The 13553-nt window shown below is 45.0% G+C and overlaps 2 protein-coding genes across 6 annotated transcripts in view; one reads left to right on the top strand and one right to left on the bottom strand.

Moving 5' to 3' along the window:
- Nucleotides 1-1501, bottom strand: part of RNF216 (ring finger protein 216) — a 118225-nt gene extending 116724 nt beyond the window's left edge. For 2 of the 3 annotated variants that reach the window (XM_029577585.1, XM_029577588.1), the window contains exon 1: nt 1211-1497. The gene's annotated coding sequence lies outside the window, so the exon portion shown is untranslated. Of the gene's footprint in view, nt 1-1210 lie in introns of all 3 variants that reach the window. The other variant, XM_029577586.1, reaches the window with a different exon arrangement.
- A 21-nt stretch (nt 1502-1522) lies between these two features.
- LOC115076312 (pentatricopeptide repeat-containing protein 1, mitochondrial-like) overlaps nt 1523-13553 on the top strand; it is a 22476-nt gene continuing 10445 nt past the window's right edge. For 2 of the 3 annotated variants that reach the window (XM_029577596.1, XM_029577597.1), the window contains exons 1-8: nt 1523-1665; nt 2132-2239; nt 6896-7012; nt 7669-7851; nt 8059-8190; nt 9418-9468; nt 11370-11550; nt 11640-11688. In XM_029577596.1, coding sequence (XP_029433456.1) covers nt 2213-2239; nt 6896-7012; nt 7669-7851; nt 8059-8190; nt 9418-9468; nt 11370-11477 — 618 coding nt within the window. In that variant the 5' untranslated portion in view covers nt 1523-1665; nt 2132-2212 and the 3' untranslated portion in view covers nt 11478-11550; nt 11640-11688. The remainder of the gene's footprint in view (nt 1666-2131; nt 2240-6895; nt 7013-7668; nt 7852-8058; nt 8191-9417; nt 9469-11369; nt 11551-11639; nt 11689-13553) is intronic. The other variant, XM_029577598.1, reaches the window with a different exon arrangement.

Genomic DNA, 13553 nt, shown 5'->3' with positions numbered 1-13553 from the left:
AGTGGGTGAAAATGTTTCCCTCATAGAGGTAAAGTGATTTGCTCGTGGTCACAAACAGGCCGATTCAGTAAAGCCCACGGGAGAGCGGGCGCCCAGCACGCGCGATTCAGTATTTAAATGAAGCCCAGCGGTAGAAACAGGCAAAAGGAGGCGCTAGGGACACTAGCACGTCCCTAGCGCCTCCTTTTGGCCCGGAGCGGTGGCTGTCAATGGGTTTGACAGCCGACGCTCAATTTTGCAGGCATCGGTTCTCGAGCCCGCTGACAGCCACGGACTCGGAAACCGGCAAAATTGCGCGTCCGGTAGCCACGGGCCGACTTCAGATTTTTTTTTTTTACCCTTCGGGACCTCCGACTTAATATCACCATGATATTAAGTCAGAGGGTGCACAGAAAAGCAGTTTTTATTGCTTTTCTGAGCACTTTCCCAGTGCCCGAAGAAATTAGCGCCTACCTTTGGGTAGGCGCTAATTTCTGAAAGCAAAATGTGCGGCTTGGCTGTACATTTTGTTTTCTGAATCGCACGGGAATACCTAATAGGGCCATCAACATGCATTTGCATGTTGAGGGCGCTATTAGGTTCGGCGGGTTGGACACGCATTTTCGGCCCCTTACTAAATAAAGGGTAAGGGAAACGCGCGTCCAACAGCGGGTTAACGCGCACTGTACTGTATCGTCCCGTAAGTGAGTGGTAAACAGGAGGGAACTGAACTAAGTAAGATTTGTAGGCTAGCATCTCTCTGTGCTCAAAGTACAATGTTCAAAAAGTTGTTTAAATAAATATTATAAGATGTGAGGAAACTTCCCCCATGTCACAAGGTGGAATGGTGAAACACTGAAATGAGACGGCAGAAAAAGATCATACAGCCTATCTTGTCTATCTATCCACACCAGCTACTAATCTCTACAGTCCCTTTCACTCCCTCAGAAATCCCGTGCTGTCTTGAATTCAAATACTGTCCTTGTCTCCACCACCTCTCCTTTGGGAGGTTGTTCCATGCATCCACTACCTTCCAGGTAAAGAAATATTTATTTTATCTTACTTCTCAATTTTCCCCCTTTCACCCTCATCCCATGAGCCCTTGGTTCCACACACTCCTTTCCATTAAAAGAGGCCTGCCTCCTGTGCATTAGTATTTAATGGTCTCTATCCCTAGGATATACAGGTTTACATCTTTGTCCCCATATGCTTTATAATGAAGACCACTAACCATTTTAGTAGCCGCTCTCTAGACCGACTCCATCCTGTTTATATCCTTTTGAAGATGCGGTCTCCAGAACTATACACAGCATTCCGAATGAGGTCACAACATAAAACACAAACTCCACTTTCATTCCCCATATACTGTCCCCTGAGCAAAAAAAAAAATAAAAGCCACAAATCACCTGGCACAGGTGCGCTGAAGCAGATTCCCTGCATAACACACACGCTCCACCCTACTCATTACATACAACTATGGTCGCACCGTCTTAACATGGCCGCCCATTGCACCCACCCGGAAACGCGGGCTTCCAGTCCCCTCCCACTTCCTGTTTTTAAGGCAACCTCAATTCTTCCCGGCAGCCTTTTCGAGCGTCCTTGGTTCTCCTGCAGCTCGCAGGTTTTTCCCCAGGATTCTGTGCGGGCGCTGATACCCGCAGAGCACCAAGATGGCGGATAAACCAGGTGAGGGTAGGGGGGGCTGCGGGTTTAGTTCCTCTATCTGCAGAGCTCGGCGCGGTGGGACTCTGTTCTCTATCCGCGGAGGCCAGCGGGTTCAGTCCGCTGCCGCCTCCAGCCAAGGGCGGCGGGAAGGGCCTGCTGCCCAGCTTGCCATTGGCTCAAGGACTTTCTCTCCGGGGAAGCCCTGCACTAGGCCCGAGTCGAAGGAGGACGCTCTTCTCTCTCCCTAAGACCAGCTTGAAAGCCGTGTATGAAAGGTAGTGCTGTTTGCATAGACTGATTCTTTCCTAGTGTTGTGTCAGACTTTAGGATTATGGAACCGATTTTTCTTATGCCGTGGATGATTATAGCGAGACAGCATGGTAAGAGTGTCCCGTAGGATGATAAATATCAAGAGTCGCTGCTAAATTGCTAGTGCCTGGTGTTTCCTGCAGTGCAGTGTGTGAATCGCTCTTTTTGCTCCTGCCAGTGCCACTTTCAGAAAAGAAACTGATGAACGTCAAGCTAGGAGAGTTGCCCGCATGGCTTGCAAGTAGTAATTTCAGCGTCGATGGGATCCTGGGAGCTTTCCGCAGAGGTCAGTATTCGTCATCGAAACACTAAGTGCTAGGTTAATCCGTAAAATGTGTTTGAGCTCTACATGAGAACATGCTCAGAAGCGAAATTCACGTTCAGTATCAAGAATGGCCTAATCAGAAGTGCTAAATAGTCTCCGTTCTATAGTTGAACAACGTATACTTGTTCTTTTGGTTAAGATCGAAGTGCGGGGTCTTTGCTACAAGGTGGGGCATGATCCCTTCTTGGCTTTGGAGCTGTATAATATCAGGGATTAACATGGAACCAACATTGGGGGATGCTAAGACTTTTGAGTACATCTCAAGCATTGTGCATTTTAGGCGTCAGTGACCAGAAAGAGGACAGAATTGTGGAAAGCAGCAACCTCAGCAAGGCACTGGAAGAAGATAGGGAGGAAGGATTTGGGTTCCCTGTACGTACCGGATCAGTCCAGACTCCTGGGTTTTGCCTCTGCCCCAGCAGATGGAGACAGAGCAAGACTTGTCGGGCTCTGTATAAATACCAGAGTGCCACCCACAGCCTGCCAATATTACTCTGTCTCCAGCAGATGGTACGGGTGCATGGCCCACAGTCTGAATTGGTTTAAAAAAAAAATAAATTATAGAGACATAGGTTTTTGTAGTAAGTTAGGACTTTGTGTGACTTTTCTCTCATTTAAGTTTTTACAAAAAAAAAAAAAGGATGAATTCTAGGTAAGGAGAAGGAAGTTCACCGGTCTGTCCTCCCAGGGGGTTGCCAGGTCCTGAGGGGACCGTCCCCTCTGGTCTAGTAGACTGCTGGGGCTAAGGGGCAAGGACCCTACTTACTTTACAGCCCAGCCGGGTGATACCAGAGAGCCTGGCTCACTGACCCCAACCAGGCCGCTTCAGAATTCGGCAAGGGACAGCTCCAAGGTGTAAAAAAAAAAAGTGTTTGTTCCTTGCGGCGGCTCTCGGGGCTTAGTGCGGCGCCTCTCATGGGATGGGCTGTGTTCAGCCTGCATCCCCGGAGGCAAGGGCTCGTCGGCTTCGACTTGGGGGGATGGTTGTGCGTTGGCGGACGTGGTGGGGGAACACTCCTCTTCCCTTCCCAAGTGTCTGCTGAAATTCGTGGCGGACACCACCCTCCCTCTCCCCGCAGAGACCGGTTTCACAGCCTGTTTCACCGGCGGGGGCAACAGGGGGAGGGCAGGGGGATGACACAGACACCGATTCCTCAGGATTCGTGTGCGTCGTTTTCCTCTGATTTCATCTTGGTGATGCATTGGGCTTTTAAGGCCCGCAAAGCCCATAAGAGGCATTTGCCCCAGATGGGGGGGCCCTGTGGACCCCCTCACAAGGGACAAGTTTCATCCACGACCGGAGGGCACGGAGGGGCAGCCCAGGGGCCCTGGGACGCCACTGATTCCCCTCTTGACTCCACGGATCAGGACGAGCCTTCCCCACCCCCGAGGGGGGCAGAGGGAGATGGCACACCGATACAGGGGGCAAACCGGCAGAGCCAGGCTGCGGAGGGGGACGATCCGAGGGTGATCTGCCTTTTCCGAAGGGATGAGCTGGCACCTCTCATTCCAGCCATTTTGGGTGAGCTGGGGATCGCTGCGCCTCCTGAGGAGTCTCGTCTGGGATCCATGGATCCAGTGTTGTTGGGTCTGAGTGGCCCCCCCACAACGTTCCCTTTTCACTTTTCGGCTGCAGACCTCCTCTTCAGGGAATGGGATACTCCGGATTTGGGCCTGAAGGTCACAAAGGCTATGGATAAGCTTTATTCCTTGCCTGAAGACGCTCTGGAGATCCTTCGGATGCCGAAGGTGGATGCTGTGGTGTCAGCGGTAATGAAGAGGACTACTATCCCAGTCACGGGGACCACGGCGCTGAAAGATCTTCAGGATCGAAAGTTGGAGATTCAGCTTAAGAAGATTTTTGAAGTTTATGCCCTGGGGGCCCGAGCTGCAATTTGCAGTAACTTCGCGTTACAGGCTGGCCTACATTGGGTGCAACAGCTCCTTGCTAACGAAGGTCTCTCGGAGGATGAAGCCAGACAGGCGGGTTGCCTCGAAGCAGTCGTGGCTTATAGTGTGGACGCTCTATATGACCTACTAAGAATGTCGGCTCGTTCCATGGTTTCGGCCGTCTCGGCCAGGTGACTGTTGTGGTCGCCCGTGACTGGGTGCCGCCCAGTCACAGGCCGCGGACGGTGCCTCCAGATCTCGACTGGGATTCTTACCATTTAAGGACAAGCTCCTGTTCGGGAAGGAATTGGACGACATGATCCAGTTGCTGGGCAAGAATAAAGGATACTGACTCCCGGAGGACAGGACACAGCCCAGGGGGTCCTTCTCGATCAGGTCCAGGTTTCGAGGAAATAGGAAACCTCGTCCTCCTCGCTCTAGTACCACTTCCCCCCCCCTCCTTTCGTTCGGGGGGGGGGGTAGTAGACGGTAGGCGTTTTGGGAGACCCACTGCTGCCTCTTCGACCCCTGGCGGTAAGTTGACACGATGTCCAGCCGGTCCATCCCTCCGTACCAAAGGTAGGGGGCAGGTTGTCCCTCTTTTACGAGGAATGGACCACAATCATGACAGACCAATGGGTTCTCTCTGTGATAAATCACGGTTATGCGTTAGGTTTTGTTTGCCCGCCCATTCCGAGATTTTTTTCCATCCCTGTGCGGACTTGCAGACAAGCAGCGAGTGGTCTGTCAGATGTTGGTCCGACTGTTAGAGCTGGGGGCCATTGTCCCAGTACCCGCCTTGGAGCAACGAAGAGGACATTACTCCATATACTTCGTCTTTCCAAAGAAAGACTGATCCTTTTGACCCATCCTAGATCTAAAAAGTGTCAACAGATGTCTGCAGATTCCTCGTTTTCGCATGGAGACGCTGAGGTCTGAGATTGCTTCCGTACGACCGGGAGAGTTTCTGGCGTAAAATTGTTGGATTTGACTTTACATCTCGTACAGTGTTAACACAGAGTAGAATAACAACTGGACCATTTTCCTGTGGGATGCAGGGGAACTTTTTCCTAGGGCTCTCTTTGAAACAAAAATTCCTATAGATCCTAAACCTGACCATTAGATGTCACCCTTGAACGAGGACCATGGCTCTCTCCCACCCCAGATGAGGGGGTATCATCTCCATAAGTTTTATTATAAAATATTTTGATCCACTCAGCCAATTGTTCCATTCAGCTAGGAGATAGCATAAGATAGCACACACTTTTTCTTATCTCTTTGGAATTCCGTGTGTGTATTAATGAAGTGAAGAGGCTTAGATTTGGGTTTTAGTTACTTGCCTCTCCCAATCTGTAATCAAGGCAAGTTTCAGTTCAGGTCCAATAGGTAGCTCCCTGCCTCTGAGGACTTAGAATCTAAGTGGTACCTGGAGCACTGGCGATGACTAGCCCAAAGTCATAAGGCGTATCCTTGGGAGAAGCCGGATTTGAACACGGGCTCCCCTGATTCTCAGTCCTGTTGCTCAGAATATATTACATTTTCTTTAAAAAAACAAAAAAATGTTCTTTATAAACCAAGGAAAATCTCACTTCCAAAACCTTTTTAAACAGACTGAAGTCTGTTACATTCCATTAGTGTGTCCGTGACATGAATCAACAGAATAATGCAGCTGGGAGAGATCCAACAGTGGCGGATTGCGCACTCAGTGCTCCTGGATTTTTAAAAATATTTTCTAGAATTATATGTAATGTAGATTTATTAGGGGAAGGAAAGTGTGATAAAGGTTTATAAAATCCTGAGTGGTGGAACAGCTAACTAAAGGTTGTTTATTCTTTCAGATAGTACAGGACTAGGGGGCTCTTTGGGAAGGGCACACTGGGTGGTTGACCAGGGCACTGACAGCTGGGGGTCCTGCTTTATGTAAATCCCATCTAAAATCCCACCTTCTTGAGGCTGCTTTTAAATCTTAACTCCCACCTTTCCTGCTTTACAGACTCATTAATTTTAACCATTTCCTTAATAAATGAAATTTGCAAAGTCCCTTTTTTTCACTCTGGATGTTTGTCTTGCTTAAAGCTCTACTGAGCAGGTACTGTCTTTTTTTTTTTAATGCATTTTTCTATGTCTGGTAGCTCGAAACATAGAAATGACAGCAGAAAAGGACCAAACAGTCCATCCAGTCTGCCGCGCCATACAAGTCACCCCTATACTTATCAGTTTCCCAGACTGTTAAAGTTTGAGTCTAGTTCCCCGTTATCTCTTGCCGTTGGAGTTGTATCAACAGTATGAAGGTTTATTGGTTAAGGGTAGTAACAGCCACATCAGCAAGTTATCTCCATTCTTATTTGCTTTACCAGGCTGTAAAATTCAATATCCTTGCTGGTTGCTACCTGAATTTAATTCCCCTTTGCCCCCTGTCGTTGAAGCAGAGAGCAATGATGGAGTTGTATCAACAGTATGAAGGTTTATTGGTTAAGGATAGAAACCGCCATACCAGCTACTCAGCCCAAGAAGTTGAAGCTAGAGCTGGGCACTGCCTCAAGCTCTTCTGTATAAGAGAACTCCCGGGCTATTAAATTGACCCAGCATTCGTGGCATTTTTAAAGGATGCTAGAGAGATGGTGTGGGCCAGCTTGTGAGTTTTTGTACTGGGAGGGAAGGGGGGGAGGCCTTAGCCTGTGAGAGGATCAATTACGTACGTCTAACTATTTGCATGTTTTGCTGCAGGAACTGCTGCCTGTTTTGGTGAAGAGAGGACTGGCCCCTGATCTGCAAACATTTTCTAACTTGCCGATTGCCTGCCGCAAAAAGAAAGATGGACTTCAGTTACTCAAAGACATGAAGGTACAGAGGTAGTCCGAGATGTCTCTGTGTAGCACCGTCTCACAAGGAACACACCATGTCATAGGTTTTTTACATCATTTACAGAACAAGCAGCATTATTATTATTATTATCACTAGTGCAGTTCTGAGCTTGCCACCACTGCTAACCCTGTTAAATCACTCCCACCAGGGGCTTCTTAGTGACAGGGCTGAAATCACAGCTGCTCTCATTCTCTCTCCCCACTCCCTCATGGAACAGCTTGTATCATTACTTTTCAAAGCAATTAATGTACTTATTTATGTTTAAAAAAAAAAGTGATGAATTATCTTTTTTTAAAGTCTTCCCTTTGGATGACCCACCTTTAGTAGCCCCCATTTATTCCACCTGGTACATGCTATTTGATTTGTAAACTATTAGTCAAATAAAATGATTAACAAAGTAGCTTCAAGCTGTAATTGGTAATATAGTTGTGGCAGTAAGTTGTAACTTTTACTTCAATGCATTTTCTGAAGAAAAAAAAACATCTAGGCTTGCAGTAGTTGTACCCTGTCTCCTAGACCATCTCCCTTCCAAGATCTGCAGCTGTTAGTAAGGGAACAGCTCTTAGAAAAACGCTTTGTCCTTTGTACCTTGGGGCTTAAGCTGAGTTTAATATTCTGTGTTTGGAATTTTTCAGACCTCGGGGATGGTACCGAATAACTACATCTATAGCACCCTTATTAATGTTGCTGTTAAACAGTTGGATTATCTTTACCTCACCGATATCTTGAGAGACATGAGAGAGAACCTGGTCCCTCCCAATGAGATCATCATCCGTCAACTCGAGTTTGCAGCCCAGTATCCACCCAGCTTTGATAGGGTAAGTATCTGAGAAACAGTAGAAAGAAGGGGCAGTCAGTGCTAACTCTGCTCTGCCTCCGTTTCAGCCACGTGCATCGGCAGTAAGCTACATGAACTAGCCTTTTACTGAAGTGGTAGTGCATGTTTCTTCTAAAGTCAGAACAAACTTGGGAAGGGTGGAGATCACTTAACTTCTACATTTGGTTTCAATGGGTTTCTGTTTTAGTACAAAAGAAAAAATGTCTTCCTGGAAAAGATCGATGGTTTCCGAGGTTACTACTCTCGTTGGTTGAAGTGGATGCCTGCAGAGCACAGCCAGCACCCCTGGGCCCAGTACCAAACATCTAAACTGCATCTGGTATGAACCAGTTTTCTTCTCATGAACATATCACCCCAGTCTTACAAGCCTCGCATTGGCTACCTGTTGAATCGAGGGTTAAATACAAGGTCTTTATGCTTGTGTTTGCATTGTTAAATAACATCGCACTGTGGGCCAATGTGGTGTTATGTATCTACATCCCTTCTTGATCTTTATGGTCTTCGAGCTCTGGTTTGTTAGAAATCCCATCTTAACGGGTGGTGCATTTAGATGAGGTACCTGACCAAGACTTTTCAGTGGCAGGTCCTAAGTTATGTTTATATGCTCCCTGCTCAAATTAGAAGGTTAGCATGCATTACAACATTCAGGAAAGCAGTAAAAGCCAAGTATGATAGTTGTCCTGAATTCAGATAGTGTAAATTTTCCTTTAGAGTAGTGTAGTAGTTAGTAGTTTTGTTGAGCTTGTTTTATTGTGATTTTATTGTTTAATGTTCCATTTATGTTTGTTTTTATTGTTTTGTTTTAATGGTTTTATTCTGCCATATTTATTTTATATTTTGGTAATGATTTTTATTATGAGGTCCAATTCAGTCACTGTCTGAATAGCAAACTTAGCCAGATAAACTTATCTGACTACTTTGGGAATATATTAAATAGTGCAGCTCTTTCGCCTGTCCAGACTTAGCCGGTTAACTCTATTTCTCCCATTTATGCCCCCAGAATACTCCCAACTTGGCTGGCTAAGTGCAAATATTCCTTTAATTGGATAACTTCTGAGTAGTCTGACTAAAATGCTTCTGAACATGGACCTCCATGTAATGAATTATATTTTGTTATCCGCTTGGAGCTTTGGAATTGAGCCGAAAAGAAAATTTAAAAAATACAATAAAAGGATGTAACAGAGTGTATTACATTTTGGGGAATAGGTTGTAAGAGAGTGAACAGGGTGCCACATACCAATTTCTATTTATTTATATTAGCAAACCTGCCTGGGCTACGTGGGAGGTTTACGGAATGAACCTCAAACTTTAAAATAAGAACATTTTAAAGGACTGTAATTTAACTATTTCAGGGTGGAAATTGTGATTGCATTTCGTGTTCTGATCAAATTACCACCCACAATGACTTAACTCAGCGAGTGTAAGCACAAGAATTTCTGGATCATAATTTGCATTGCAAGCCAGTAAAGCATTTCCGTGAAAGGGTTGCTGAGCCAGTCTGAGATGCGATCATGGTAACTGGGTTTTACTTCTGCTCTTTTCCCAGCACGCTGACTTCCTCCTTGCTCTGCAGATGAATGAAGAGCAGTATCAGAAGGTAAGTCTGACCTCACCTGCCTGCCTAAGAGGAGATTTTATCAGCAGCTCATTTAATGCTGAACCATCATGTCCCTACCCTGAGTGTTTTGATAGCAAACCTACTGTAGCCTGAAATCAGCTCTGTGGGCGTTCCTAATTTACTAAGCTTTTTTTGAGGGCCGTGTCTGACCAGCAGATTTAACCACAGGCCCTTCACCTTTGGAAACCTAGATACGTATCTAGCTGGGATCAAAGTGAAACAGGTTTCTTTTGTTATGACCATCAGCTGCCTTCAAAAAAAACTGCGACTTCACTGAGTTTTCTTCATATTAAAAGAAAACAAAATGAAAAACCCTATTTAAAAAAAGGTTAAAACAGTTTTTTCGTGAATGCAGCAGTCTAATACCAAGGCAGAGCTGGATACTGAACTGACAGGGTTACTTTAAAAACATTACCTCAACATAGCTAATCTGAAAGAAAATTACTCCAAGGGGGGCCGATGCTATAATTGTGCGGGCGCCATGTCCCTAGCGCCTCCTTGATAACGGGAGCCCGCGAGCATTGTCGGTCCGTCAGTTAAGAAAACGGACGTCAAATTTAGCGGCATCTGTTTCTCCTATATGATGCACAGCCAGGGGTTCAGGAAACGGACGCCTCTCACCTGAGCGTCCGTTTCCTGCACCCGACTGCTGGCGCTTTTTTTTTTTTTTTTAATTATTTTTTCAAAGATTTCTTCCTCTGTACAGAAAAGCAGTTTTTTCTGCCTTTCTGTACTACTTTTAGGAGCGCTCAGCAATTAACGCCTGCTCCGGGCAGGTGTTAATTTTCTTTTCTTTATATTTTATTATAGATGTACATAAAACTATTTTCAACATTATGTAAAGGTCACTGTTTGGCATAAAACACTACAAAAGGGCTAAGTTTTCAGATAGAACACAGTTACTTCAATACAGACAAAAACCAGATGGTTCCAACCTCATTTGTGTTCTTCAACATACACATCTCACTTCTCAAATTAAGAACATCATTTTAAAGTATTGGCACGTCCTCTGTCCTCATCCTTCATTCAGTGAATAACCGATGTTTGCATACTCGAGGAACAAACATTAAGCAGCGCCTAGTCAGAGCGGCAATCCCTGAGGATTACACCCATATGCTGGCTGGACAAACTTCTTGCAGCAATTTGTTCTTTTTGTGCCACAGCCCATATAGGTACCAAGTGGCATGATGTTAATACAGGTTTCACAGTCACCATGAAATATGCAGTTAATTGCAACACACATCATGTTGTGTATGCCCTACAATGTCCCTGTCGACCTATATTGGGCGCACAAAATGAAAAATACGCACTCGCTTGACTGAACACCAAAGCTACATAAACAATCAAGATAAAAAAAAAAAGCCCTAACTGCAACATTGCATAGATCTCTCTCATAAATTTGAAGATTTCAAATGGGTCATCCTGGATCATGTCCCTCCTTTTAAACATGGGGGCAATAGAGCTGCAACATTAAATATAAAAGAAAATCAATGGATTTTTAGACTAAAGTCAATAGAACCTGCAGGCTTAAATGAAAGGGTGGAATGGTATTCCCTCATTTAAACACTACAGTGTTTTGTGTTTTTTCCCCGGTGAGCAAAGTCTTCTCTTCACATTTTTCAGCGATTTAAAAAAAAGATGGCCGCCCTCAAAAGTCATTCACCTTATTTGGTGAGTTTCCCTGATTGCAGCCCAACCTCCCGACTTAAGGGGTTCCCCCTGTGGTTTCCTCCGTTTTTTATCAAAAATTTATTATAATATCAAGCAATCAAAGAAGGTGTCTCATTTACATTTATTGAACTTGATAGCTGTTTTACACAGCATTTTTTTTTATTTTTGGCATCATTAATCACATGGTTTGCAATTTTCCTTTGTTTTAGAGGCTTTTTTTCAATATGGCCGCGGTCAGAAATGTCATTGACCATATTTGGCATTTCCCTCCCTCTTCATGTCCGGTTGTCACATTTCAGCCGGAGGGATTCCTTTAAAACCGGCGTCTCTGTCAAAGTTCAGTGTCTTTCTCGGGCAGGAACGCCAATAGGTAGCTTGTGGCACCTAAAAGTAAGTATTGTCCCTCTGAACCAGTACATACTTCAAAGACCTTGATAATTTTGGTACATTTGCTAGCCTTGCTTTTGTTATATTTACAGCGCAACGAAAACCTCTTCCCGATGGTATATTGACCGCACTTTTCAAAAAGTAAGTGTTCCGGCTCATCCCGCAGCCATGTAGTTGATACAAGCTTTGCTGTCTCTAAACGGCTTATGTATTTATTTAATTTTTGTTGCATAGATTTATCCTCTTGCAGTTTATAACTGTGTTCCCTGAAGAATCATTTCAAAGGACAAGTGCAGAAGATTACAGCACTACCTCATCTTTGGTATCTCACGGCACGATAGGTGCATCGTTATATAGTCCCCATAACTAAAGAGAAAAAGGGGGAATATATTATTTTCACAGACTTGCACATAAGAAGTGGCCTATGATTATAAAGCCCCAGTGCTCATAAAAGCTTTTTCAACATAAGCTTCCAGTTGCAAGGGCGCTGTATGATGGTCACTCTTCATATACAATCAAAGCCATAATTATTTAGCGGAATATTTTTTATTTAGTATTTATTCAAGCATTTCCAGCTAATTTGGGGATTATTAATATTTCAGTTAGATGATTTTGACCCTGCAGTTTCCTCTCTTTCCTTTGGGCTTCCAGTTGGAGCTAGGGCTGGGATCCAGCACCCTGAGCCTTCATTTCCCTTAGTCCACTTATTGCAATAACAATCCTCGGCCAGGGGCCGTACACCAAGGCTCCTTCTGAAACCCTGAAATCATGGGCCCTGAATCCACCCATTAGGTAACACAGTAACATAGCAATGGCGGCAGATAAAGACCAAGGGGTCCATGCAGTCTGTCCGTGCGGTGCAGGTTATCCCCATGCTTGCTATGATTGGGACTCGCTCCCCTTCAGGGGCTGTGAAAATTGCCTTTGTATCCCCAGCCCTGGATGATTTTGTTATCTTTTATTCAACCAGGAAGGGAGCAAGCAGGGCAATTGGCTAGGGCCCCATTGACGAAGGGCACAGCTTCAGTGCCGCCATAATTATCTGGGACAACTTTGGGCCCCAGTGTCTAACCCGGGGCCTGTATGTAACTGTCCTTTCATGGTTTTCCAGTGAGAAGAATGTTTTGCATGTTTTGGAAATGTTTGTGTACACTCGTCATAGGTTGTGTTCTACCTATGGCTCTTCAGACACACACACACACCTAATCTCCCTCTTCTCCCCCCCCCCCCCCCCCCTGAAATTTGATAATCTCTTGTAAATAAATATCATGTAAATATTTGTATGTGTTTCCCCTCATACTCAGTTAACCATCCTGTATCCTGTTGATACGTTATAAGTGTTCTCTGTGAAGCTTCTTGCTATTTTTAGTTATCTGTAAACCGAGATGATGTTCCCAACGTATTTCGGTATATAAAATGCTTAAAATAAATAAATAAATAGTGTTCTGCTTGTTGTGACTGCTGCAGCTTTGGTGAATATACCAGGATTGGTTTCCTTTGCAGGATGGCCGGATGATTGAGTGCCTTTGCTGCTATGGAGAGTTTGCATTTGAGGAGCTGACACAGTGTGCTGATGGTCACCTGTTTTGCAAGGAGTGCCTCATTAGATACGCCCAGGAAGCAGTGTTTGGTTCAGGGAGGGTAAGTGGGATGCAGATCATACAACTGTAGCTATATATTTACTATCTTTTCAGTTGTTCTCCCTTCAGAATTAGTGGCTTTGCCATTTTTAAGGTCCATGGAAAGTAGACTTGAAATCAGGTGGGCACCCATTGGAATTTATTGTGTTTCACCTCCTCATGATTTTGCTGGTTCACTGCCAGTTTCTTAGACAAGTGATTTAATGAGAAGACCTCTCACCTTGGTTCTTTTCACCTGCATTCCACCAAGTAGTCGTCATGCTTGACTACAAGTATTTCCCCCAATGTTTTCCCGCTGCTCGTGTCCTGTTTACCTTTTTGTTTTTTCCATTCTGCTGAACTTAAGTCAACAAGTCTCTGTCACTT

The sequence above is a fragment of the Rhinatrema bivittatum genome, chromosome 14, assembly GCF_901001135.1.
Source record: "Rhinatrema bivittatum chromosome 14, aRhiBiv1.1, whole genome shotgun sequence".
In the NCBI taxonomy this organism is placed as follows: Eukaryota; Metazoa; Chordata; class Amphibia; order Gymnophiona; family Rhinatrematidae; genus Rhinatrema; species Rhinatrema bivittatum.
This window is presented reverse-complemented; position numbering and strand designations above follow the sequence as displayed.